General features: G+C 49.6%; 5 protein-coding genes across 5 annotated transcripts; all 5 read right to left on the reverse strand.

The window, feature by feature from the left end:
• Positions 1-6,392: 6,392 nt before the first annotated feature.
• Positions 6,393-7,226, reverse strand: LOC128726644 (collagenase-like). The gene has a single exon (XM_053820463.1). The coding sequence runs from the start codon at positions 7,224-7,226 to the stop codon at positions 6,393-6,395; it is 834 nt and encodes a 277-aa protein (XP_053676438.1).
• Positions 7,227-8,224: 998 nt separating this feature from the next.
• Positions 8,225-10,756, reverse strand: LOC128726311 (protein lethal(2)denticleless). The gene is made up of 2 exons (XM_053820113.1): positions 10,714-10,756; positions 8,225-10,623 (listed from the first exon to the last, which is right to left on the reverse strand). Exons 1-2 carry the CDS (start codon positions 10,754-10,756, stop codon positions 8,225-8,227), a joined length of 2,442 nt encoding a protein of 813 aa, XP_053676088.1.
• A 581-nt stretch (positions 10,757-11,337) lies between these two features.
• LOC128723039 (L-seryl-tRNA(Sec) kinase) lies at positions 11,338-12,273 on the reverse strand. The gene has a single exon (XM_053816743.1). The coding sequence runs from the start codon at positions 12,271-12,273 to the stop codon at positions 11,386-11,388; it is 888 nt and encodes a 295-aa protein (XP_053672718.1). The 3' UTR covers positions 11,338-11,385.
• Positions 12,274-12,348: 75 nt separating this feature from the next.
• LOC128723040 (mitochondrial import inner membrane translocase subunit Tim10B) lies at positions 12,349-12,793 on the reverse strand. The gene is made up of 2 exons (XM_053816744.1): positions 12,730-12,793; positions 12,349-12,666 (listed from the first exon to the last, which is right to left on the reverse strand). The coding sequence occupies exons 1-2, from the start codon at positions 12,748-12,750 to the stop codon at positions 12,349-12,351; spliced, it is 339 nt and encodes a 112-aa protein (XP_053672719.1). The 5' UTR covers positions 12,751-12,793.
• Positions 12,794-13,006: 213 nt separating this feature from the next.
• Positions 13,007-14,783, reverse strand: LOC128725372 (lethal(2)neighbour of tid protein 2). Its single transcript, XM_053819112.1, has 2 exons — positions 14,504-14,783; positions 13,007-14,434 (listed from the first exon to the last, which is right to left on the reverse strand). Exons 1-2 carry the CDS (start codon positions 14,781-14,783, stop codon positions 13,176-13,178), a joined length of 1,539 nt encoding a protein of 512 aa, XP_053675087.1. The 3' UTR covers positions 13,007-13,175.
• Between the last annotated feature and the right edge of the window lie 42 nt (positions 14,784-14,825).

Genomic DNA, 14,825 nt, shown 5'->3' on the forward strand with positions numbered 1-14,825 from the left:
ACGCGCACGCGAAAAGGTGAACGATTATTTACCCCTCACTCGGCCGCGAGCCCCGGAGGTTGAACCTTTATCTAGGTCAGATCCGCGTAATGGGTAGATCTATTACGGAAAATGCGCCTCCCGCGACTTCTTACTTGAAGTTCATCTAAATGGCGCTGTTTCATTCAGTCAAAACCCCCCTGTTTCTAAACTACTCGAACTGTGAGCCCAAAACAAACTGCTCGAAATCAAAGCATTTTTCAAAGCATGCTGCGATTTGTTCACCCACTCGGTGGGGCTTTGTTTGCTATTTCCATCATCCGCTCAGGGAAAGAAACCTCACCGGGAAAGTGCAAAAAAGCACACACATATACCGCCAACGTGGAAAAACTGAACGAGAACTGTATAAAGAACCCACAACAAAACCGCGAGCCCCAACCGGGAACGGTGTCTGGAATCACGAAGGGCTCTCTCGCAGCCCTTTTTCGATTCGATGTTGTGGCTCGCGGCAAACATACATAACGTGTACCGAATCTACCGGACAATGTTCGGACATGTGTAGATGGACGCGAATATGGTGCTGGTGTAACGGGCAAATAAAGCCGAGCCCTTGCGGGGTGGAAGACAGAACAAACAATATCACAACAACAACAGCAACAACAAAAACCACGGGAAGCAATAAGGCCAGCGCTAGATTGCACAAGATGATTTGCTGCAGTGAAGGAACAGCCTCGGACTGCTAGGCTGCCGTTTCGAATATCATGCCGTATATTGGATTACCCCGGGTGAGAGAGATTGTCGGATTCGGTTCTTGTCCCTTTGCGCCGGGTTGTTTCGTTTCTATTTTTTTTCCACCTTTTTTTTTTGCTCACTAGGCACAGTGGAGCCAAGTTCGTTTAGCCTGCTTTGATCCAGCCTTTATGATCAGTTATACAAATGGAGGCATCCGCAAATACTACGTGCACGCCCGGTGTCCCTTTACGGGCGCACAGCACTACCAAAGCGATAGTTACTAAGCGGGGAGTAAGATGGTTGGTTTTTTTTTTCACACACGCCCGCTGGCTTATTCCCTCCTAACGAACCGTACCGTACGAGATCATGACTCGCCAGTCAGCACCTCACATGCGGGCTCGATGCGGACACTAACACGCCAATCTAAACAAACGATCTGACATATTGCAATGGCTCTCGCTCTATCTCTCTTGCATACTCTCTCTCTCTCTCTCTCTCTCTCTCTCTCTCTCTCTGTATAGCACACTCACCCCCCACGAAAATTCCGGCTCGAACACGGCTCAAAAACGTCAAATTTCGATTTCGCGCTTTGCTCAGCATCGCGCATTCACGCGCGGCTCGTTTTCGTTTCGTCGTGTTTCAACACCCTTTCGGCTGGGGAATGATTAGGTGCGATATTGTGCCCCAAACAGCCGCCAGTGGCCAAACCCAGGCGCACCTTTCGAGAGGCTGGAATCACGGGCCCACACACACACACACACCTGCTATTTTTTGGCAACGTTCCTACGTGCGTCTGATAAGAGCTAGACGGTCGCCCACAGAAGGGTGTACTATCGAACGCACCCCGGGACCATCGCTGCGCGTCAGTCACACCGTACTAAAATGGATGAGAGGGTGGGTGGTGGTAGGGGGGGAGTTGCGCACGCGAAAAGGTTCTTATCCGCGAAATTTACACGCTCACGCCCCGGGGTTCGTACGTATGAGAACGTGCGTCACTGATAGCGCTTTCGGGACGGCACGGGGGTTCGAGTGGCAACACTCTCGCACCCTTTGGCGGTTTTTCACTCATCTTCTTCTCACCCAAATAGACGGGTCTATACTGAAACAATACAAAAAAGAATCCCGCGGGAAGCGATTTACACACGCGCTGGCAGAATTGGTTCATCTATCGCACCCGCGAGCGATCGTCGATCAAGAGCTCCAGCGAGCTCCACGATCGTCAAACCGTGCACACGAGACAGCAAATGGCAGATAAAAGAGAGAGAGAGAGAGAGAGAGAGAGAGAGAGACCACGCTCGATCACATGGTTCGTTGGCGCTTCTCAAGGCGGGTGCCTCCCAACGGGCTCACGTTCAGCCAGGTACGTGATAAGATGAATCTCGCACTCATCTCACCATGGCGGTGCACCGATCGTAACACCTCGCTCGGGGTCGTCGTAATCGCGATATTCGGTGTACCGGCGTGTATCGCACACGCAAACACCCACTCACCGCGAACACGGCAGGGCATGTGATAAACCCATATGGGTGCACCCGCGAACGGGCCGAGTGAACGCGAACGCGAGTGTTCTGATCTTTGACATCTCAGCGAAGGAATGAGCTCGGGGAGAGCAAGACAAAAAAAAGTAATGGCACGAAATCTCAAACACAAAAAAAAGCCCCCTTACTGGCGACGTTAGGCGAAACCGCGCGCGCGAACGTCATTTTTTCACTCGAGTGCGTTGTTCCTGCCACCGGGAACCGTGAACAATGAAGCCAGCGTGAAGAGCAGACACTGAATTGTGAATCCGCTCAAAAAGGGAAGGGCACAGATACCCGCCCTACCGGAGCAGGACAATGGCTGGGCGAATTGGGAGCACGATCGTCAGCGCGTCTTCGATTCCATCCATTCTTTGCTCATCAACCGCACGCTGGTAGTAATTTGCTGTTGGCTGCCACAGTGGCCACAGTGGCCACTAAGAACGTAAGCCGGGAAAGTGGGCGAAAAAAGTGACGCCCGCCCCCCCCCCCCCCCCCCGGGGAACTCGAGAGAAGCCCTCGAAACTGGATAATTGGGGTACAAAAGGGTACGTTTGTGTCCTTGGCTGGTGGAAACGGAACGTCAGGGAAGAAGAAAAGGGATAAAATGAGGACAACGGACAGCAGCACAGCTACATCATGCCCTTTGAAGCACCCACACTCGACAGGCGCCTTGCACCAGTGGGGAGGAAGTTGCAAAAAAAAAATAAAGAAAGGTTCGGTACCCCACAGAGAACACAAACACCAACGCTACCGATACGGCCACTACCACCAGCGCCGTGGGATGGTGGGAATGAAGGCATGTGGCGCCCATCCTTTAGCACACACACACACACACACTGCTTGGGTGGACGGGGTAGTAGGTGGTATCATTAGCATTTTAGACGACCTTCCAAAGGGCTGCCTCGAGCCCAACCGACACAACCGGGTAAAACGGGCACGGGAAAATGCTAACCGGGGGAACCGCCATCCGACGATCGACAAGCAGGAGGTTTCCCCCCATCCCCGGCCTTTTCCACCCCCTACTTTTTGGGCGATCGTTAACGATCGATCGAAGCGCAATGGTGCGAAACACGCGAACAACCCTTCCCGTACGATTCGCTGGCGATGGCGATTACCTCACACCTCATTAAAACTGAAAATCCCGCAACGGAAGATTCGCTTTTTTTTGTTTGCTTTTGGTTTGTTGCTTTTGCTCGAATGCTTCACGCGCACTCACACACACACACACGCACACACGCGCCGGACGCACGCAGAATCCGATCAAGGCGCCAAAAGGCGTCACGGTAATGTGGTCACCGGTAATCAGCACTGGAAGCAGCACTAACAGGCGCCAGCGCACCCACACACACACGCGAAACGGGGCCAGCGAACGAGGTGCGAAAATGGTCTAAGGCCCAAAGAAAACCACCTCGAGGGGCCACGGGTGGAGGCTTTTCGAATGCTCACAACGCAATCGCACACATGAGCGGCCCAAGACGTGATAAGACACACCACAGCTAGAACCAAATCACAAACCGCACGACCGGTCACGGTGCGTAAATGTGCGTGTGTACGTAGGTGAATGTTTTTTTTTTCTTTCGTCTTCCGTCCGCACGATTTTTCCCGTACCACCACCCACCAAAGAGGGGGGGGTGTTGGCTCTTATTTTTGGCCCACCGTCACCGTTCGTGAAGGAGAGATGTGAAGCGAACCGCCACCGGTACTACACGGTACACTACCTGAACACACCACCAGCAAAACCACTGTGAACTGCGATCCGTTCGAACGAAGGAAAAACCCCGTGCACGCGTGCACAACCGACACACGACCGTCCAACGGAGCTAGCGCGAGAATACTGATTGGCGGCCGGCCCACCGAGAGCGAACGCGCGTTCGGGGGCTCCGTTTTTTTTTTGTGATGCTACGTACGGCGGCTGCTGCTGCTGCTGCTGATGCTACACGTTTGCGTGGTGCGAGCGAGTGAGATGGTTTGCCGAGTGCCGAAGCGGCGTGAGTGAGCCAATTAGCTCGCTCGCGCGCACAATTGCCGCAGGCGGCTGGGGAATATATACTACGCGCGGTAAGTGTGTGCGAATGACGGCGGCCGGCTTCGAACGTTTCGATGGGCATGATGGGCAGGACACGCACCACTTCCGGTACCAGCCAGGCGACCGGTACCACGGGGGACTACGCAAATAGGTCAATCTATCGCGATCTCGATGATGAGAAGGTGTTAACGGGGTTTTTTTTTAAACCGCTACTCCAAAGCACACTATGATTCGATGACACGTGTCACGCGCGGGCAAACAAATCCCTAATATTATTTAGTCGCGTTTACAATCGCGGGGCAGATTGTGGGAGTTTTTTCTTCGCGATCAACCTTCAAGCAGTAGCTCCGGTCTGTGGTCGCATCAAACAAGATAAACTAACGGGCATGTCGTAAAAATAGCCAACACACCTGACCCACGTGTGTGGGTGTGCATACACCGACCGAACCGAGCGGAACGGAATCGAGTTCGTAGTGGACGGCTACGACGGTGCCTACCAGCCAAGAACAGCTGAAGCGCTCTCGTGTGTGAGTGTGCGAGTTGGCAGGATTAAGATCCCCTCCCAAGGGGGGGGGGGAGGGGACGCTGGGTGGGTTGGAGGGGAGGCCTGCCAACCTGTGGCATGTGTCCGACTGCACGTTTCACGTTCGACGCTCGGCATCCGAGACCGACTCGCTAATGTTCTCGCTCTTGCGTTTACGTGCAAGATCAACAGGCGCGCGCTCTTCGCTTCACGTTGGGTGGAAGCTGCAAGACAACCCCCAGACTCCCCCCCCCCACACCAGCAGTCCCCCTTCATCCTTCACCCCTGCGAAGCAACTCAACGCCACCGAGCGCTCACGGCACGAAACGGGCATCCGTGAACGAAAACGTGAAACGTTTGAGTGTAGCTCGGGGCGCCAAAAACACCAGCGCTTCGCATCTGTTGCATCTGTTCCCGTTCGGCAGTGTGCGGATGCGCAAGCGTAGATTTTCGGTGCGAAACGAGTTGGCTCTCGGGCTGATGGACGTGAACGGGGGAAAAAAATAGCCCCAACCACGATCGTCAGACGCCTGTTGCATTCCCTCGAAAAGCAATCGAAAGCGCCGAGAAAACACAACAACTTCTCGCTTTCGCACTCACCGAAACACCGAAAGGTGAGCTCCACACGGGCTTTAAGGGGAAAACGCTCGAATGCTCTGTGAACGGGTGCGTCAGATTGTAGGGGAAAAAAACGTCTACCCATCTTAGAACACGCTGCAAATGCGCCTCCATTCTGAGGTGATGAAAATGTGAGATTTTTTTCTCACCTTACCGCTCTCACACAAAGCGCACTTATTTCTCACGCCTTCACACGCCCTATGGAGGCGCCCAGTGGTTTACGACGTGGAACGCATGGTGCCGTTCGTCGCGCCATGATTAAATGCACACGTGCTGCGTTTGTTTATGGCGGTTGGGTTTGTGTATTTGCTTTTATTAGATAGTTTGCATACTTTTCGCCGTCGGAAATTGGCGGTGTTTATTTAGAGTGCTTAAATCGATCATGCCAGGCGTGTTTATGTGTTCGGGGGTGCATTTAAATAGGCCATTAAAACCTCAAACCCGGACGGTGGAATGCGAACAAGCGGGCATATCGTTTTACCTTTTGATTAATGTATCTTGCACCGCTTTTGCGCTGCAATAGTCGATAAACACTAAGCGAAACATCAGCGAAAACGAGGGAGAAAGAGAGCTTACGGAGACGTTTACAATACGTTGCTGGTTAAAGGATTCATTGAATGGAAAGGCTCATCATGCTGATGAAATTGCTTACACATGATCAACAAAATCTCGATCAATTGCATTTCACTACGTCAGAGCAGAGGAGAAACAATATTGAAAATATTCTGGGCGCGGATAAATCCGATTCGGCACAGACATTTAAAGAAGCAGATTAGAGTACTTATCATTTATATACATCGTCATGTAATTTGTATTTGTTTTGAGCTACGCTTTATTTTGGCCTGATTTAATATTAAAATTTTATGATATGCAACATGGTAAATTTAGATTATTTTTAATTACACCAACCATTCATATATTATGCTACAATACAATACAGCACAGCTAAAGACTCCCGTTGTTATTTAAGTCCATCATTAGTTCCATTTCATAATTACTTCGCCAAAGCCAGCACTTCCTTCACCCACTCAGTATGTTCGCGCAACTCTTGCAGCGCCCCAGGATTACCAAAATTGCAGGCAAACTTCTGCCCGAAGCTAGTCAAACCAACCAGAACGTACTGCTGCAGTTTGCCCTCCTTCCGTACCAGCGGGCTGCCAACATCACTGACACAGTTTCGCTCATGGTCAGCATCTTGCGCACAGAACCTTCCACTGTCAGGCGTAACGAAGTTAAACTCCTCCTGGCAGGCTTCCAAATCCAGCACCACCAACCGTACGTACTGCAGCGCATCAGCGGCCACCTCCGTCGCGTAATTCATCATACCAAACCCGCTCGAAAGCACCTCCTGTCCGATGTACTGGTCTTCTTCGGTCTCAGGAAGTCGTACCGGTCGCACCCACGGTGGCAAACGCACCGCCTCATCGGTGAATCTCACGACGGCCACATCATTCACGAACGTCTCCGTGTCGTATCCTTCACGCACGGTGTATCCTGTGGCGTTGAACACGTACCGAAACTGCTCATCGGCTTCATCCAGCAGACAGTTCGAACCGAGATGTACCTCTACTGAGCTGCTTCCCTGGACACACTGAGCCACCGTTACAACGTGTCGTTCGTCCACCAAAGCTCCACTACAATGGCGTGTTTCGTCCTCACCAAAGTGTGCCACCAGCAAGGCATGATGTGGAAATTGACCAGCATACGCCGGTCGACCATTTGCCGTAACGTTTGTGTTTCCGGTAGCGGTGCATTTCAACCCTTTAACTTCAGCACTGAGCAGCACACACCCCAACAAAAGCACTAATGGTGCGTGGAACTGCTTCATCAAACTAGCCATCGTGTGCTGGGGTTTTTTCACGCAGGAGCAACACGATTAAACTGACCCTTTGCAAAGGGGAAAGCGTGTTGTTTTATAAGACGAGATATGAAACACTTTCGCTCTTACTTTCAAACCGCCACTTAAGAAGCGCGATTGTGTCTATTATTGTCACGACTTCGAGTGGTTTGTCTTGATTCGAACATACCCTGGTTCCTTGTTGCCATGGTGAATAGGAAGCGATGGTACGTAATGCGCCAGACTTCCAATTGCAAAACTGAAATATCTACTGTACACGTGTAAATAACCGTTTAATTCTTCCGCAGCAAAAGACAGTGAAACACATAAGCGTAATGTTTGTCAAAACAGTTTTGTTTGTATTTTAAATCAAGATCTTCGTCACAAAATTCGTCCTGAGGAAAAATTCATCATCACCCTCAAGCAGTGAGCTCTTAACGATACCTTCAGTACAAAACGCGCAATATTTCTTTTTTACAGTAATTCCTCATCTTCCCAACGCGCAAGAACGAAGACTGTTGACTTGCAACCCGAACGGGAAGAGTCGAAAAAAAAAAAGAATTTTATCTATAATTACAACGCGCATTATATGTCTTGAGTGTCTTAACAATATAAAACCAATTGAAATCTTCATAATGCAAGAAACAAGTAGCATTACTGGCGTGAGCATTCCTTCACTCTCCCCAGGCGCATATCATTACGATATCTGAATATTAAGAATATTGTCGTAGTTCTCATTCAACGCTGCAAATGTTTTTAATTCAGTGAAACAGAGTTGAAGTAACTTAAACCGTAAATCAAGAGGTAATTCGAAGTTGCTCATTTTGAGCAATAGGTTGGTGGGTTCGTAAAACAACCCATTAGTTTTTTAGTTAGATTTTTTTCTTGGAATGGAAGGCCAACAGAGGTAATAAAAAAACCGCATCATCGCGCCGTCTTTCGTAATCAAAGGCCTCACATTGGAAGGGCTGGCTGCTTTGTGCAGTTCTTCAGCTCGAGGTTTGCGCATTCGCTCGGCTGGTGGGAGTTGTCACTGTCAGGAACCGTCGAATGGAAGCCGACTCCGAAGCAACCGGTACCGAACCCCGTACGCCATTCATCGAGTACCGCCGTGTCCTGGGCGTTCTTACAACGCCCCGGACGTGCAAATCGTCTTCTCCAGCAACGGCGTACCCCTCATCAAGCGGACTGTTACAACCCCGCGACCATGAGGATCTTCTACGCGGTGTTGTCGGAGTTTCCGTGATAGTGCCGGAAGTTTTCTCTTGCAGGTGCGGCAGATTGGCAGAGGTGTTCTCCTGCAGCAGGTGGTGATGTTGGTGCAGATGCTGATGGCAATTGCTTTCTCCATTTGTTCCTAGCGCTCCTCCATCGCACGCTTTCATCTGTTGAAGACGTGGCGAGAGCACCCCCGACGACTTGGTGTCTTTCTCCTGCAATGTCCCGTAGCTATTCTCTATGCCTTTGACCGACTGCATCTGCTTTTGCTTCCGTATCTTCGTCAACCAGTCAAGGCGTTCCTTCATCTTCCGCTTCACACCACCACTAGGCGATCCATCGTTCTGCGCACCGACTCCCGAGCCGGATGAGCCATCGGTTATGGCGAAGGACGCAGCGATCACGTTGACTAAATGCGGTGCCTCTCCGTCGAGGACGTAGTTGGGCAACTTCACGTTCAACGTTGGAGAGGCGCACCGGTGCTCTAGCGTGGGTTCCGGTGAGCGGAGGATTATGTTCGCAGTGGCCAGTGGAGATTTGCACGGCGATGCGTCAGCTTGAAGCTCGTCGCTCGCTTCCAGGATCACGTTAAGGCTCCGCGAAGAGGACGAACTCGCGGCAATCTCGAGGGCGGTAATGCAGAGTGGCGATTTGGTGTTCAGCGGGCTGAATAACCGGCGACCACGGCCTTCCTCTCGATATGGTCGCTTCACCGGTGGACAACGAACGTGGCCTTCTGTCTTCGCCATTTCGGAGTACGTTCGTTTGCCGGATCGCTCCGTGTCTGGCCTCGAGCAAGAGTTTGATCCCGCCGTCGCAAAGGCATCGGAAGCCTTTGGCGTACGGTTTAGGTCCTCTAGCATGCTCGGTGTCGTTTCGTTGCGCCGCACGAACCCTCGCACCGATTTGGGAGTGAAATCTAACGCCTTCAGTTTAAGCTTATGCGTCGGTTCCAACCGATAGGAATCACAATACTCGGCGGAACCACGCAGCAAATGCAGATCGTCAGAGTCTATCTCCTCGGGGCCAATGCGCCAGATCTTGTGCCGTGCATCGTCACTGCACGTCACGATTCTCACGTCGCGTTCACTCTGCATCCACGCCACGCTCGTCACTTCCGCCGAGTGGCCAGCCAGCTTCACCAGCGGCTTCCCGTTGTCCACATTCCAGATGTAGCAGCGCTCATCGCTCGACCCACTGATCAGGTACTGCCCATCGGGACTGAGCGCGGCTTTCACGTAGAACGTACCGTTGTTGAACCCGCCGTAACGCTGCAGCGGTTTGTCGTCATACGAGGAGATGTTGTAACAATAAATGTAATTGTCCATGCAGTTCACGTACAGCCGATGCCGCTGTTCGTCGATGGCGAGGTTTGTGAAACCCTTCAACGCGGTCGTACCGGCGTACGCGAAGTAATGCTTTGGCATCGCTTCCCGCAGGTGACTTGTATAGTGACGCCGGGTATCCCATACCTTCACCATACCGTCGCCGGCACCGCACGAGATGAGCGTATTCCCATCCTGGAAGACAAGCCCGGTGATGCTGCTGCTACAACCCTGGGCCGGTATCTTTGGCGTTAGGCGTGATCGTTTGCGATGTGACGCCGGCGTTCCGGGACCACCGGCGTGTGCGCTGAAAATGCAATTGTCTGCACGCGGAAGCATGTCCATTCCGGGTTGCGCTCGAATGTCCCAGATCATTATCGCTCCATCGCGTCCACCCGTGGCAAATACTGCGGAATCATCCTGCCGGAACGCTACCGTTTTCACGGAACGTGAATGCCCGTGAAACGTCTGTGTGCTCACCATTTCGGACTCTGTCAGCGTCCACAACTGTGCCGTATGATCACCCGACGCCGTCACCAACTTTGCCTCACCCGGCATCCACTCGAGGTCAAACACGGCATTATTATGGCACTGCATACCTTCCAGAGCTCGCTCGCCACCTGCTACGCTATTGGACAGGTTCGTGTCCTGCAGCGCTATCTTCCCGTCCTCGTTCGCGATCGCCAGTATGTGCTCATGATCGCGCCGTTTCGAAAACTTTGCGGCCAGTATCGGGGGCGATGGGTTAAAGTCGAGCGAGAGTTCGGACGGTGTGATACCCTTCCAACTGTCCCGCTCGTGGACATGCATCCGCAACAACAGGACATCGTACTGGCGCGAAAATCCTGCCAAACGAACAATAAAATCCACCCCCGGCACCGGTTAGCGTACGGAAGAATGGTTCATACGGCAGAACGTAGCACGTTGCTACTTACCACGGCCGGACTCGCGGCGGACGAAATTTTGTACCGTATTCATCGGTCACGGAATACGGCTTCACACGAAATACACAGATTCATGGAATTTTAGGCGCGGATGTTGAGGAACGCGCGAAAAATTAAGCGGTCAACAACGGGAAAGCGCGTAAATATACGTCAGAGCATTTGTCAATAAATGCGCAGCGGTTTACGTCCTGCGTCAAACAAACGGGTTTGGCCATTTCCAACCATTTGACGTTTGAGTACACCAATGATAAATCGCAACATATTCCAGTCTAAAAAAGGCTGAAATGCATTTAAAAAATAATTTCTTCGTACTTTCATCTAACATTTTGTAATATCAACCGTAAACTTTACTATCCTGAGCAGATGTCATTCAAAATATCTCTTTTATCCAATCACGAAACACGACCTCGTGGTCCAGCCTGGTTTTGAAGTTAGCTCACATATTCGAGCCAAAACGAACGTTAAAAAACAAGAACGTTCTTGAATTTGTTATTCTCTTTGCACACAAAATCGTGGCCTTGAACCAAATGATTCATAGCAATGCAATGCTATTACATTGTATTAGATGGTGCTAGCTAAATAAAAATACTTATTTCATGTATACATATATCAGCCGATACAGTTTATTTCGTTTCAAATTTTAAAACTAAACAGCACTGCTTACTATAACAACTCTTTTACGAGCTTTGGCAGTAATTCGTCAGGAACATCTTGTCCATTAGATCGAATCTGCTCCAAAATAGACTTTTTCCTTTTCTGCAACATGGTCGCATAACACTGCAGCTCTTCTCTCGACATTCCGCAATCTTTCGATTCGGCCACTTTGCTTGATACTGCCTTCCTAAGCATGTTATCCAGCAGATGAACCTTGGATTGTGCCATCGGACCAAGCTTCAGTTCGGCAGCCACGGCATGCTGAGGATTATCGAAGCAATGATGAATTTTCTCCACAATGATGTCCAGATCGACAGTGTTCACGATCGAAATAAAGTTTTGCTCCCAACGGTAGAGCTTTCCACAAGGTTTTTCCAAGCGAGTGTACATTCGATTAATTACATCCTGGTTGATCAAACTCCCACGATGGCGATTACGGTGCTCGGCAAGCGAAAGTGGGATACTAAAGTACGTTTCAAAGAATCCGAGTGCATATTTTCTCGCCATCTTCAGCCATTCGATTCGCATACTTCTGTAGTAGTTGTTATCATCGATCAGAAACACAGTGTCAGATGACTCCAGCTCACGGGGAATATTCAGCGGTTGTTGGAATTCACGCTTCCAATCTGATAATAGCTCTTCGATTTTGCAAGAATCGTTCTCTTGAAGTGCAATTACAATTGCTTCGATATGGGACAGCAATGTGCGCCTACGCGTTTTATACAACCCAGCTTCATCGCGAAATTTATCGTAGCTAACATCTATTTGAATGAACGAATCGTAACAAACGTGTACAACTCGGAATTTCCGATCAGGTAGAGCCACCACTTGCTGACAATAAGTAGTTTTTCCCGATGCGGGGATACCCACTAGAACGTTCAAGCAAATTCTAACCATACTGCTCTTTCAGCTTCCACCCAAAACTAACGATAAACTAGTGATTAAAATGATAAATACAACAACACACGTCTATCATGCCACGGAGGATTCCGCGGAAGCTGGATTCATTTCCGAACTTGTCGGCACAGCCGCTGCTGCTTGCTGTTGTTGCGCTTCGGCCATTAATTTCGCCTGTTGCGCTTCCATATCCGCCATCCTTCGCTGGTTGATGTCCGATTGTACTCCTACGTACACTTTCAGTAATCGCTGATTAACGTTGGTGAACTTGAGCACACAGTTGTCGGCACAGGATATTTCCTCCCGTGTCAGATCACGACCGAACAGATTATCCACGCAGGAGTTGAAGCACATGTCGGTTATTTTGTTGTAGAGTTGCAGGAAATCTTTTATCTAAAATAAAAGATACTGCCATGTATGGAGGAAATTTGCGGTCTGTACTTTCTTTAAACTTACATTACGAAGTTCGTAGTCCATGTTTTGGCCGAATTTGATTCACAGAAGGAAAATTTTGTTTACATGTTACTCAACAACACATGCTTTTGACGTTCGACGGTACAGGGTGTGTCTGAATAAAATAAACTTCAAACTACAAGCTTCTGTCAGCTGCAAGGACCTGTTTCTTTCATGTTTTGAAAATGCATTTCCACCGAACGCGTTCAGAAAAAGAAAACGGGTTGTCTTTATTTTTGAAAATAAAAAAATCAAATCTACTACGATAAATAATATATCCTAAACACACAAAACAGTCTTCAACACAAACGTACTATTGCAACTTTTGCTCGAACTATTCACATCACACACAAACAGAAAACCAAACGTTTCTTGGTTATTCAAAGGCACAATCCGAACGGAGAACTCACACCTCTCCAGGCAATTCTAGCACCGCATGGCCCTAAGTTTCATTCCACCTTACTGAGCTGCGCCAGGTCGGGAATTCGGCGGAACATTTTCCGGCCGATCCCGTAGAGCAAAATCAAATGGCACGTGTGCAGTACGAGGCTGCTGAGCACCGTGCTCGGGTAAGTGTTCCAGCAAAATTCCACCAACAAGAGCAGCAAAAATTTCAAACTGTTCGTGAATTCCGTATACCATGTCAGGTACGGCAGACTGTGGAAGTACCAAACGTAAAACTGGTAGTGCAAGCTGCGCGCACAAACAATTCCAATGAAATTTGACAAAAAGATTGGCAGCAACGCAAGCTGGGTGGATCGGTCAAAGTGAATCGAGAACTTGTTCCCTGCAGCAGTGGCCGTTGGTTCCGGTTCCTCAGGGATGTGCTCGACCTTCGGTTGCTTTCCCGACATCTTTTTAATGCCTTTTTCGAACGATTTCAAAAACTTCTCCTGATCTTCCGACAGCTTTTCCTCAGTTTTGTTCGTCTTTCCCGCTACGGCTTGTGGTTTCTTAGTTTTCTTCATCTTTTCCTTTTCTGCTTTGTTTTGGGCCTCGATCTGTGGGGCCAACATTACCTCCAGTTGGCGCAAACGGCAGTAATTTTGGAAGTACTTATAGCAGGGCGAAGCAAACACCACCAGCAGTGTAAGATGTAATCCTAGCAACGCCAGATGGAACGTTTTGTTCTCGAACAGCTCCTGCTCCAGGAACCGATAGTTTACGGTCCATTTATGCTCAAACACGCGTCCGAGATCGAAGCTTCCTTTGAGGTACTGCCACGGGTAGGTAAGCAAGAAAGGAGCGCCAAGTACCAGCTGAATTGTTGCACAAACCATGAGCTGAAGCACCGTTTTCAGCCAGCCCAGATTAGTTATGTAAAGCAGTAGAATAGCCGGGGCAAACAGGAGAATGTTCATTTTCACTGACACCCCTAGACTGAGCATCACACTTCCAAGTGTCCAACGGCCATCGATAAACGCGTTCAATGCCGCATATAGAAACAGGATAGCGATCGGATCGTTGAACAACCGTAGCACGTAAATCGAATGAATCCGGTAGGAGGTGAAAATGGTGATGACCATAACGTACGGTGGGATTTTACGGCTTTTGCAGTACAGCCTAAGCACCAGCACCAGCTGAAGCAAGTAAATGGCAACGAACACGTACTGTGCCAACCGAATATTGGTACCATGCGATGTTAAAAAGTACAGTGCACTATAGATATACACGAACCCGGCCGGGTATACGAGGGGACCAGTATCTCCTAGCGAATGAAAACGAAAAAATATGTCTTTTAGACTCTGCGGCTATTGCGGTGTGGATTTATACTTGCCTCGCAGCAAGGAATAATCTGTGGTTCCATTGAGGAATCCTTCACATTCCTGCATATACGCTTTCCAGTCAATTTCGGTATATGGCACATTTTGCACGACGAACACGTTCAACACTAGCTCGGCAGCCAAAATCACGAGTGAAATCAATGGCAAACGGGCAGGATCGAATATCAACGATTTGGCAAACGTTAGGCTTACGTACTCTTTCCGAATTTTGGAAATTAAGCTTTGGTTTTCTTTGCGATTTATGGGTTTTAAATTAGCCGGATTTTTCCCCATCTTAGCGAATTCGAGCAATTGTTTTGTATTTTCTCTCGTTCG

The sequence above is a fragment of the Anopheles nili genome, chromosome 3 (genome assembly GCF_943737925.1).
Source record: "Anopheles nili chromosome 3, idAnoNiliSN_F5_01, whole genome shotgun sequence".
Classification (NCBI taxonomy): domain Eukaryota; kingdom Metazoa; phylum Arthropoda; class Insecta; order Diptera; family Culicidae; genus Anopheles; species Anopheles nili.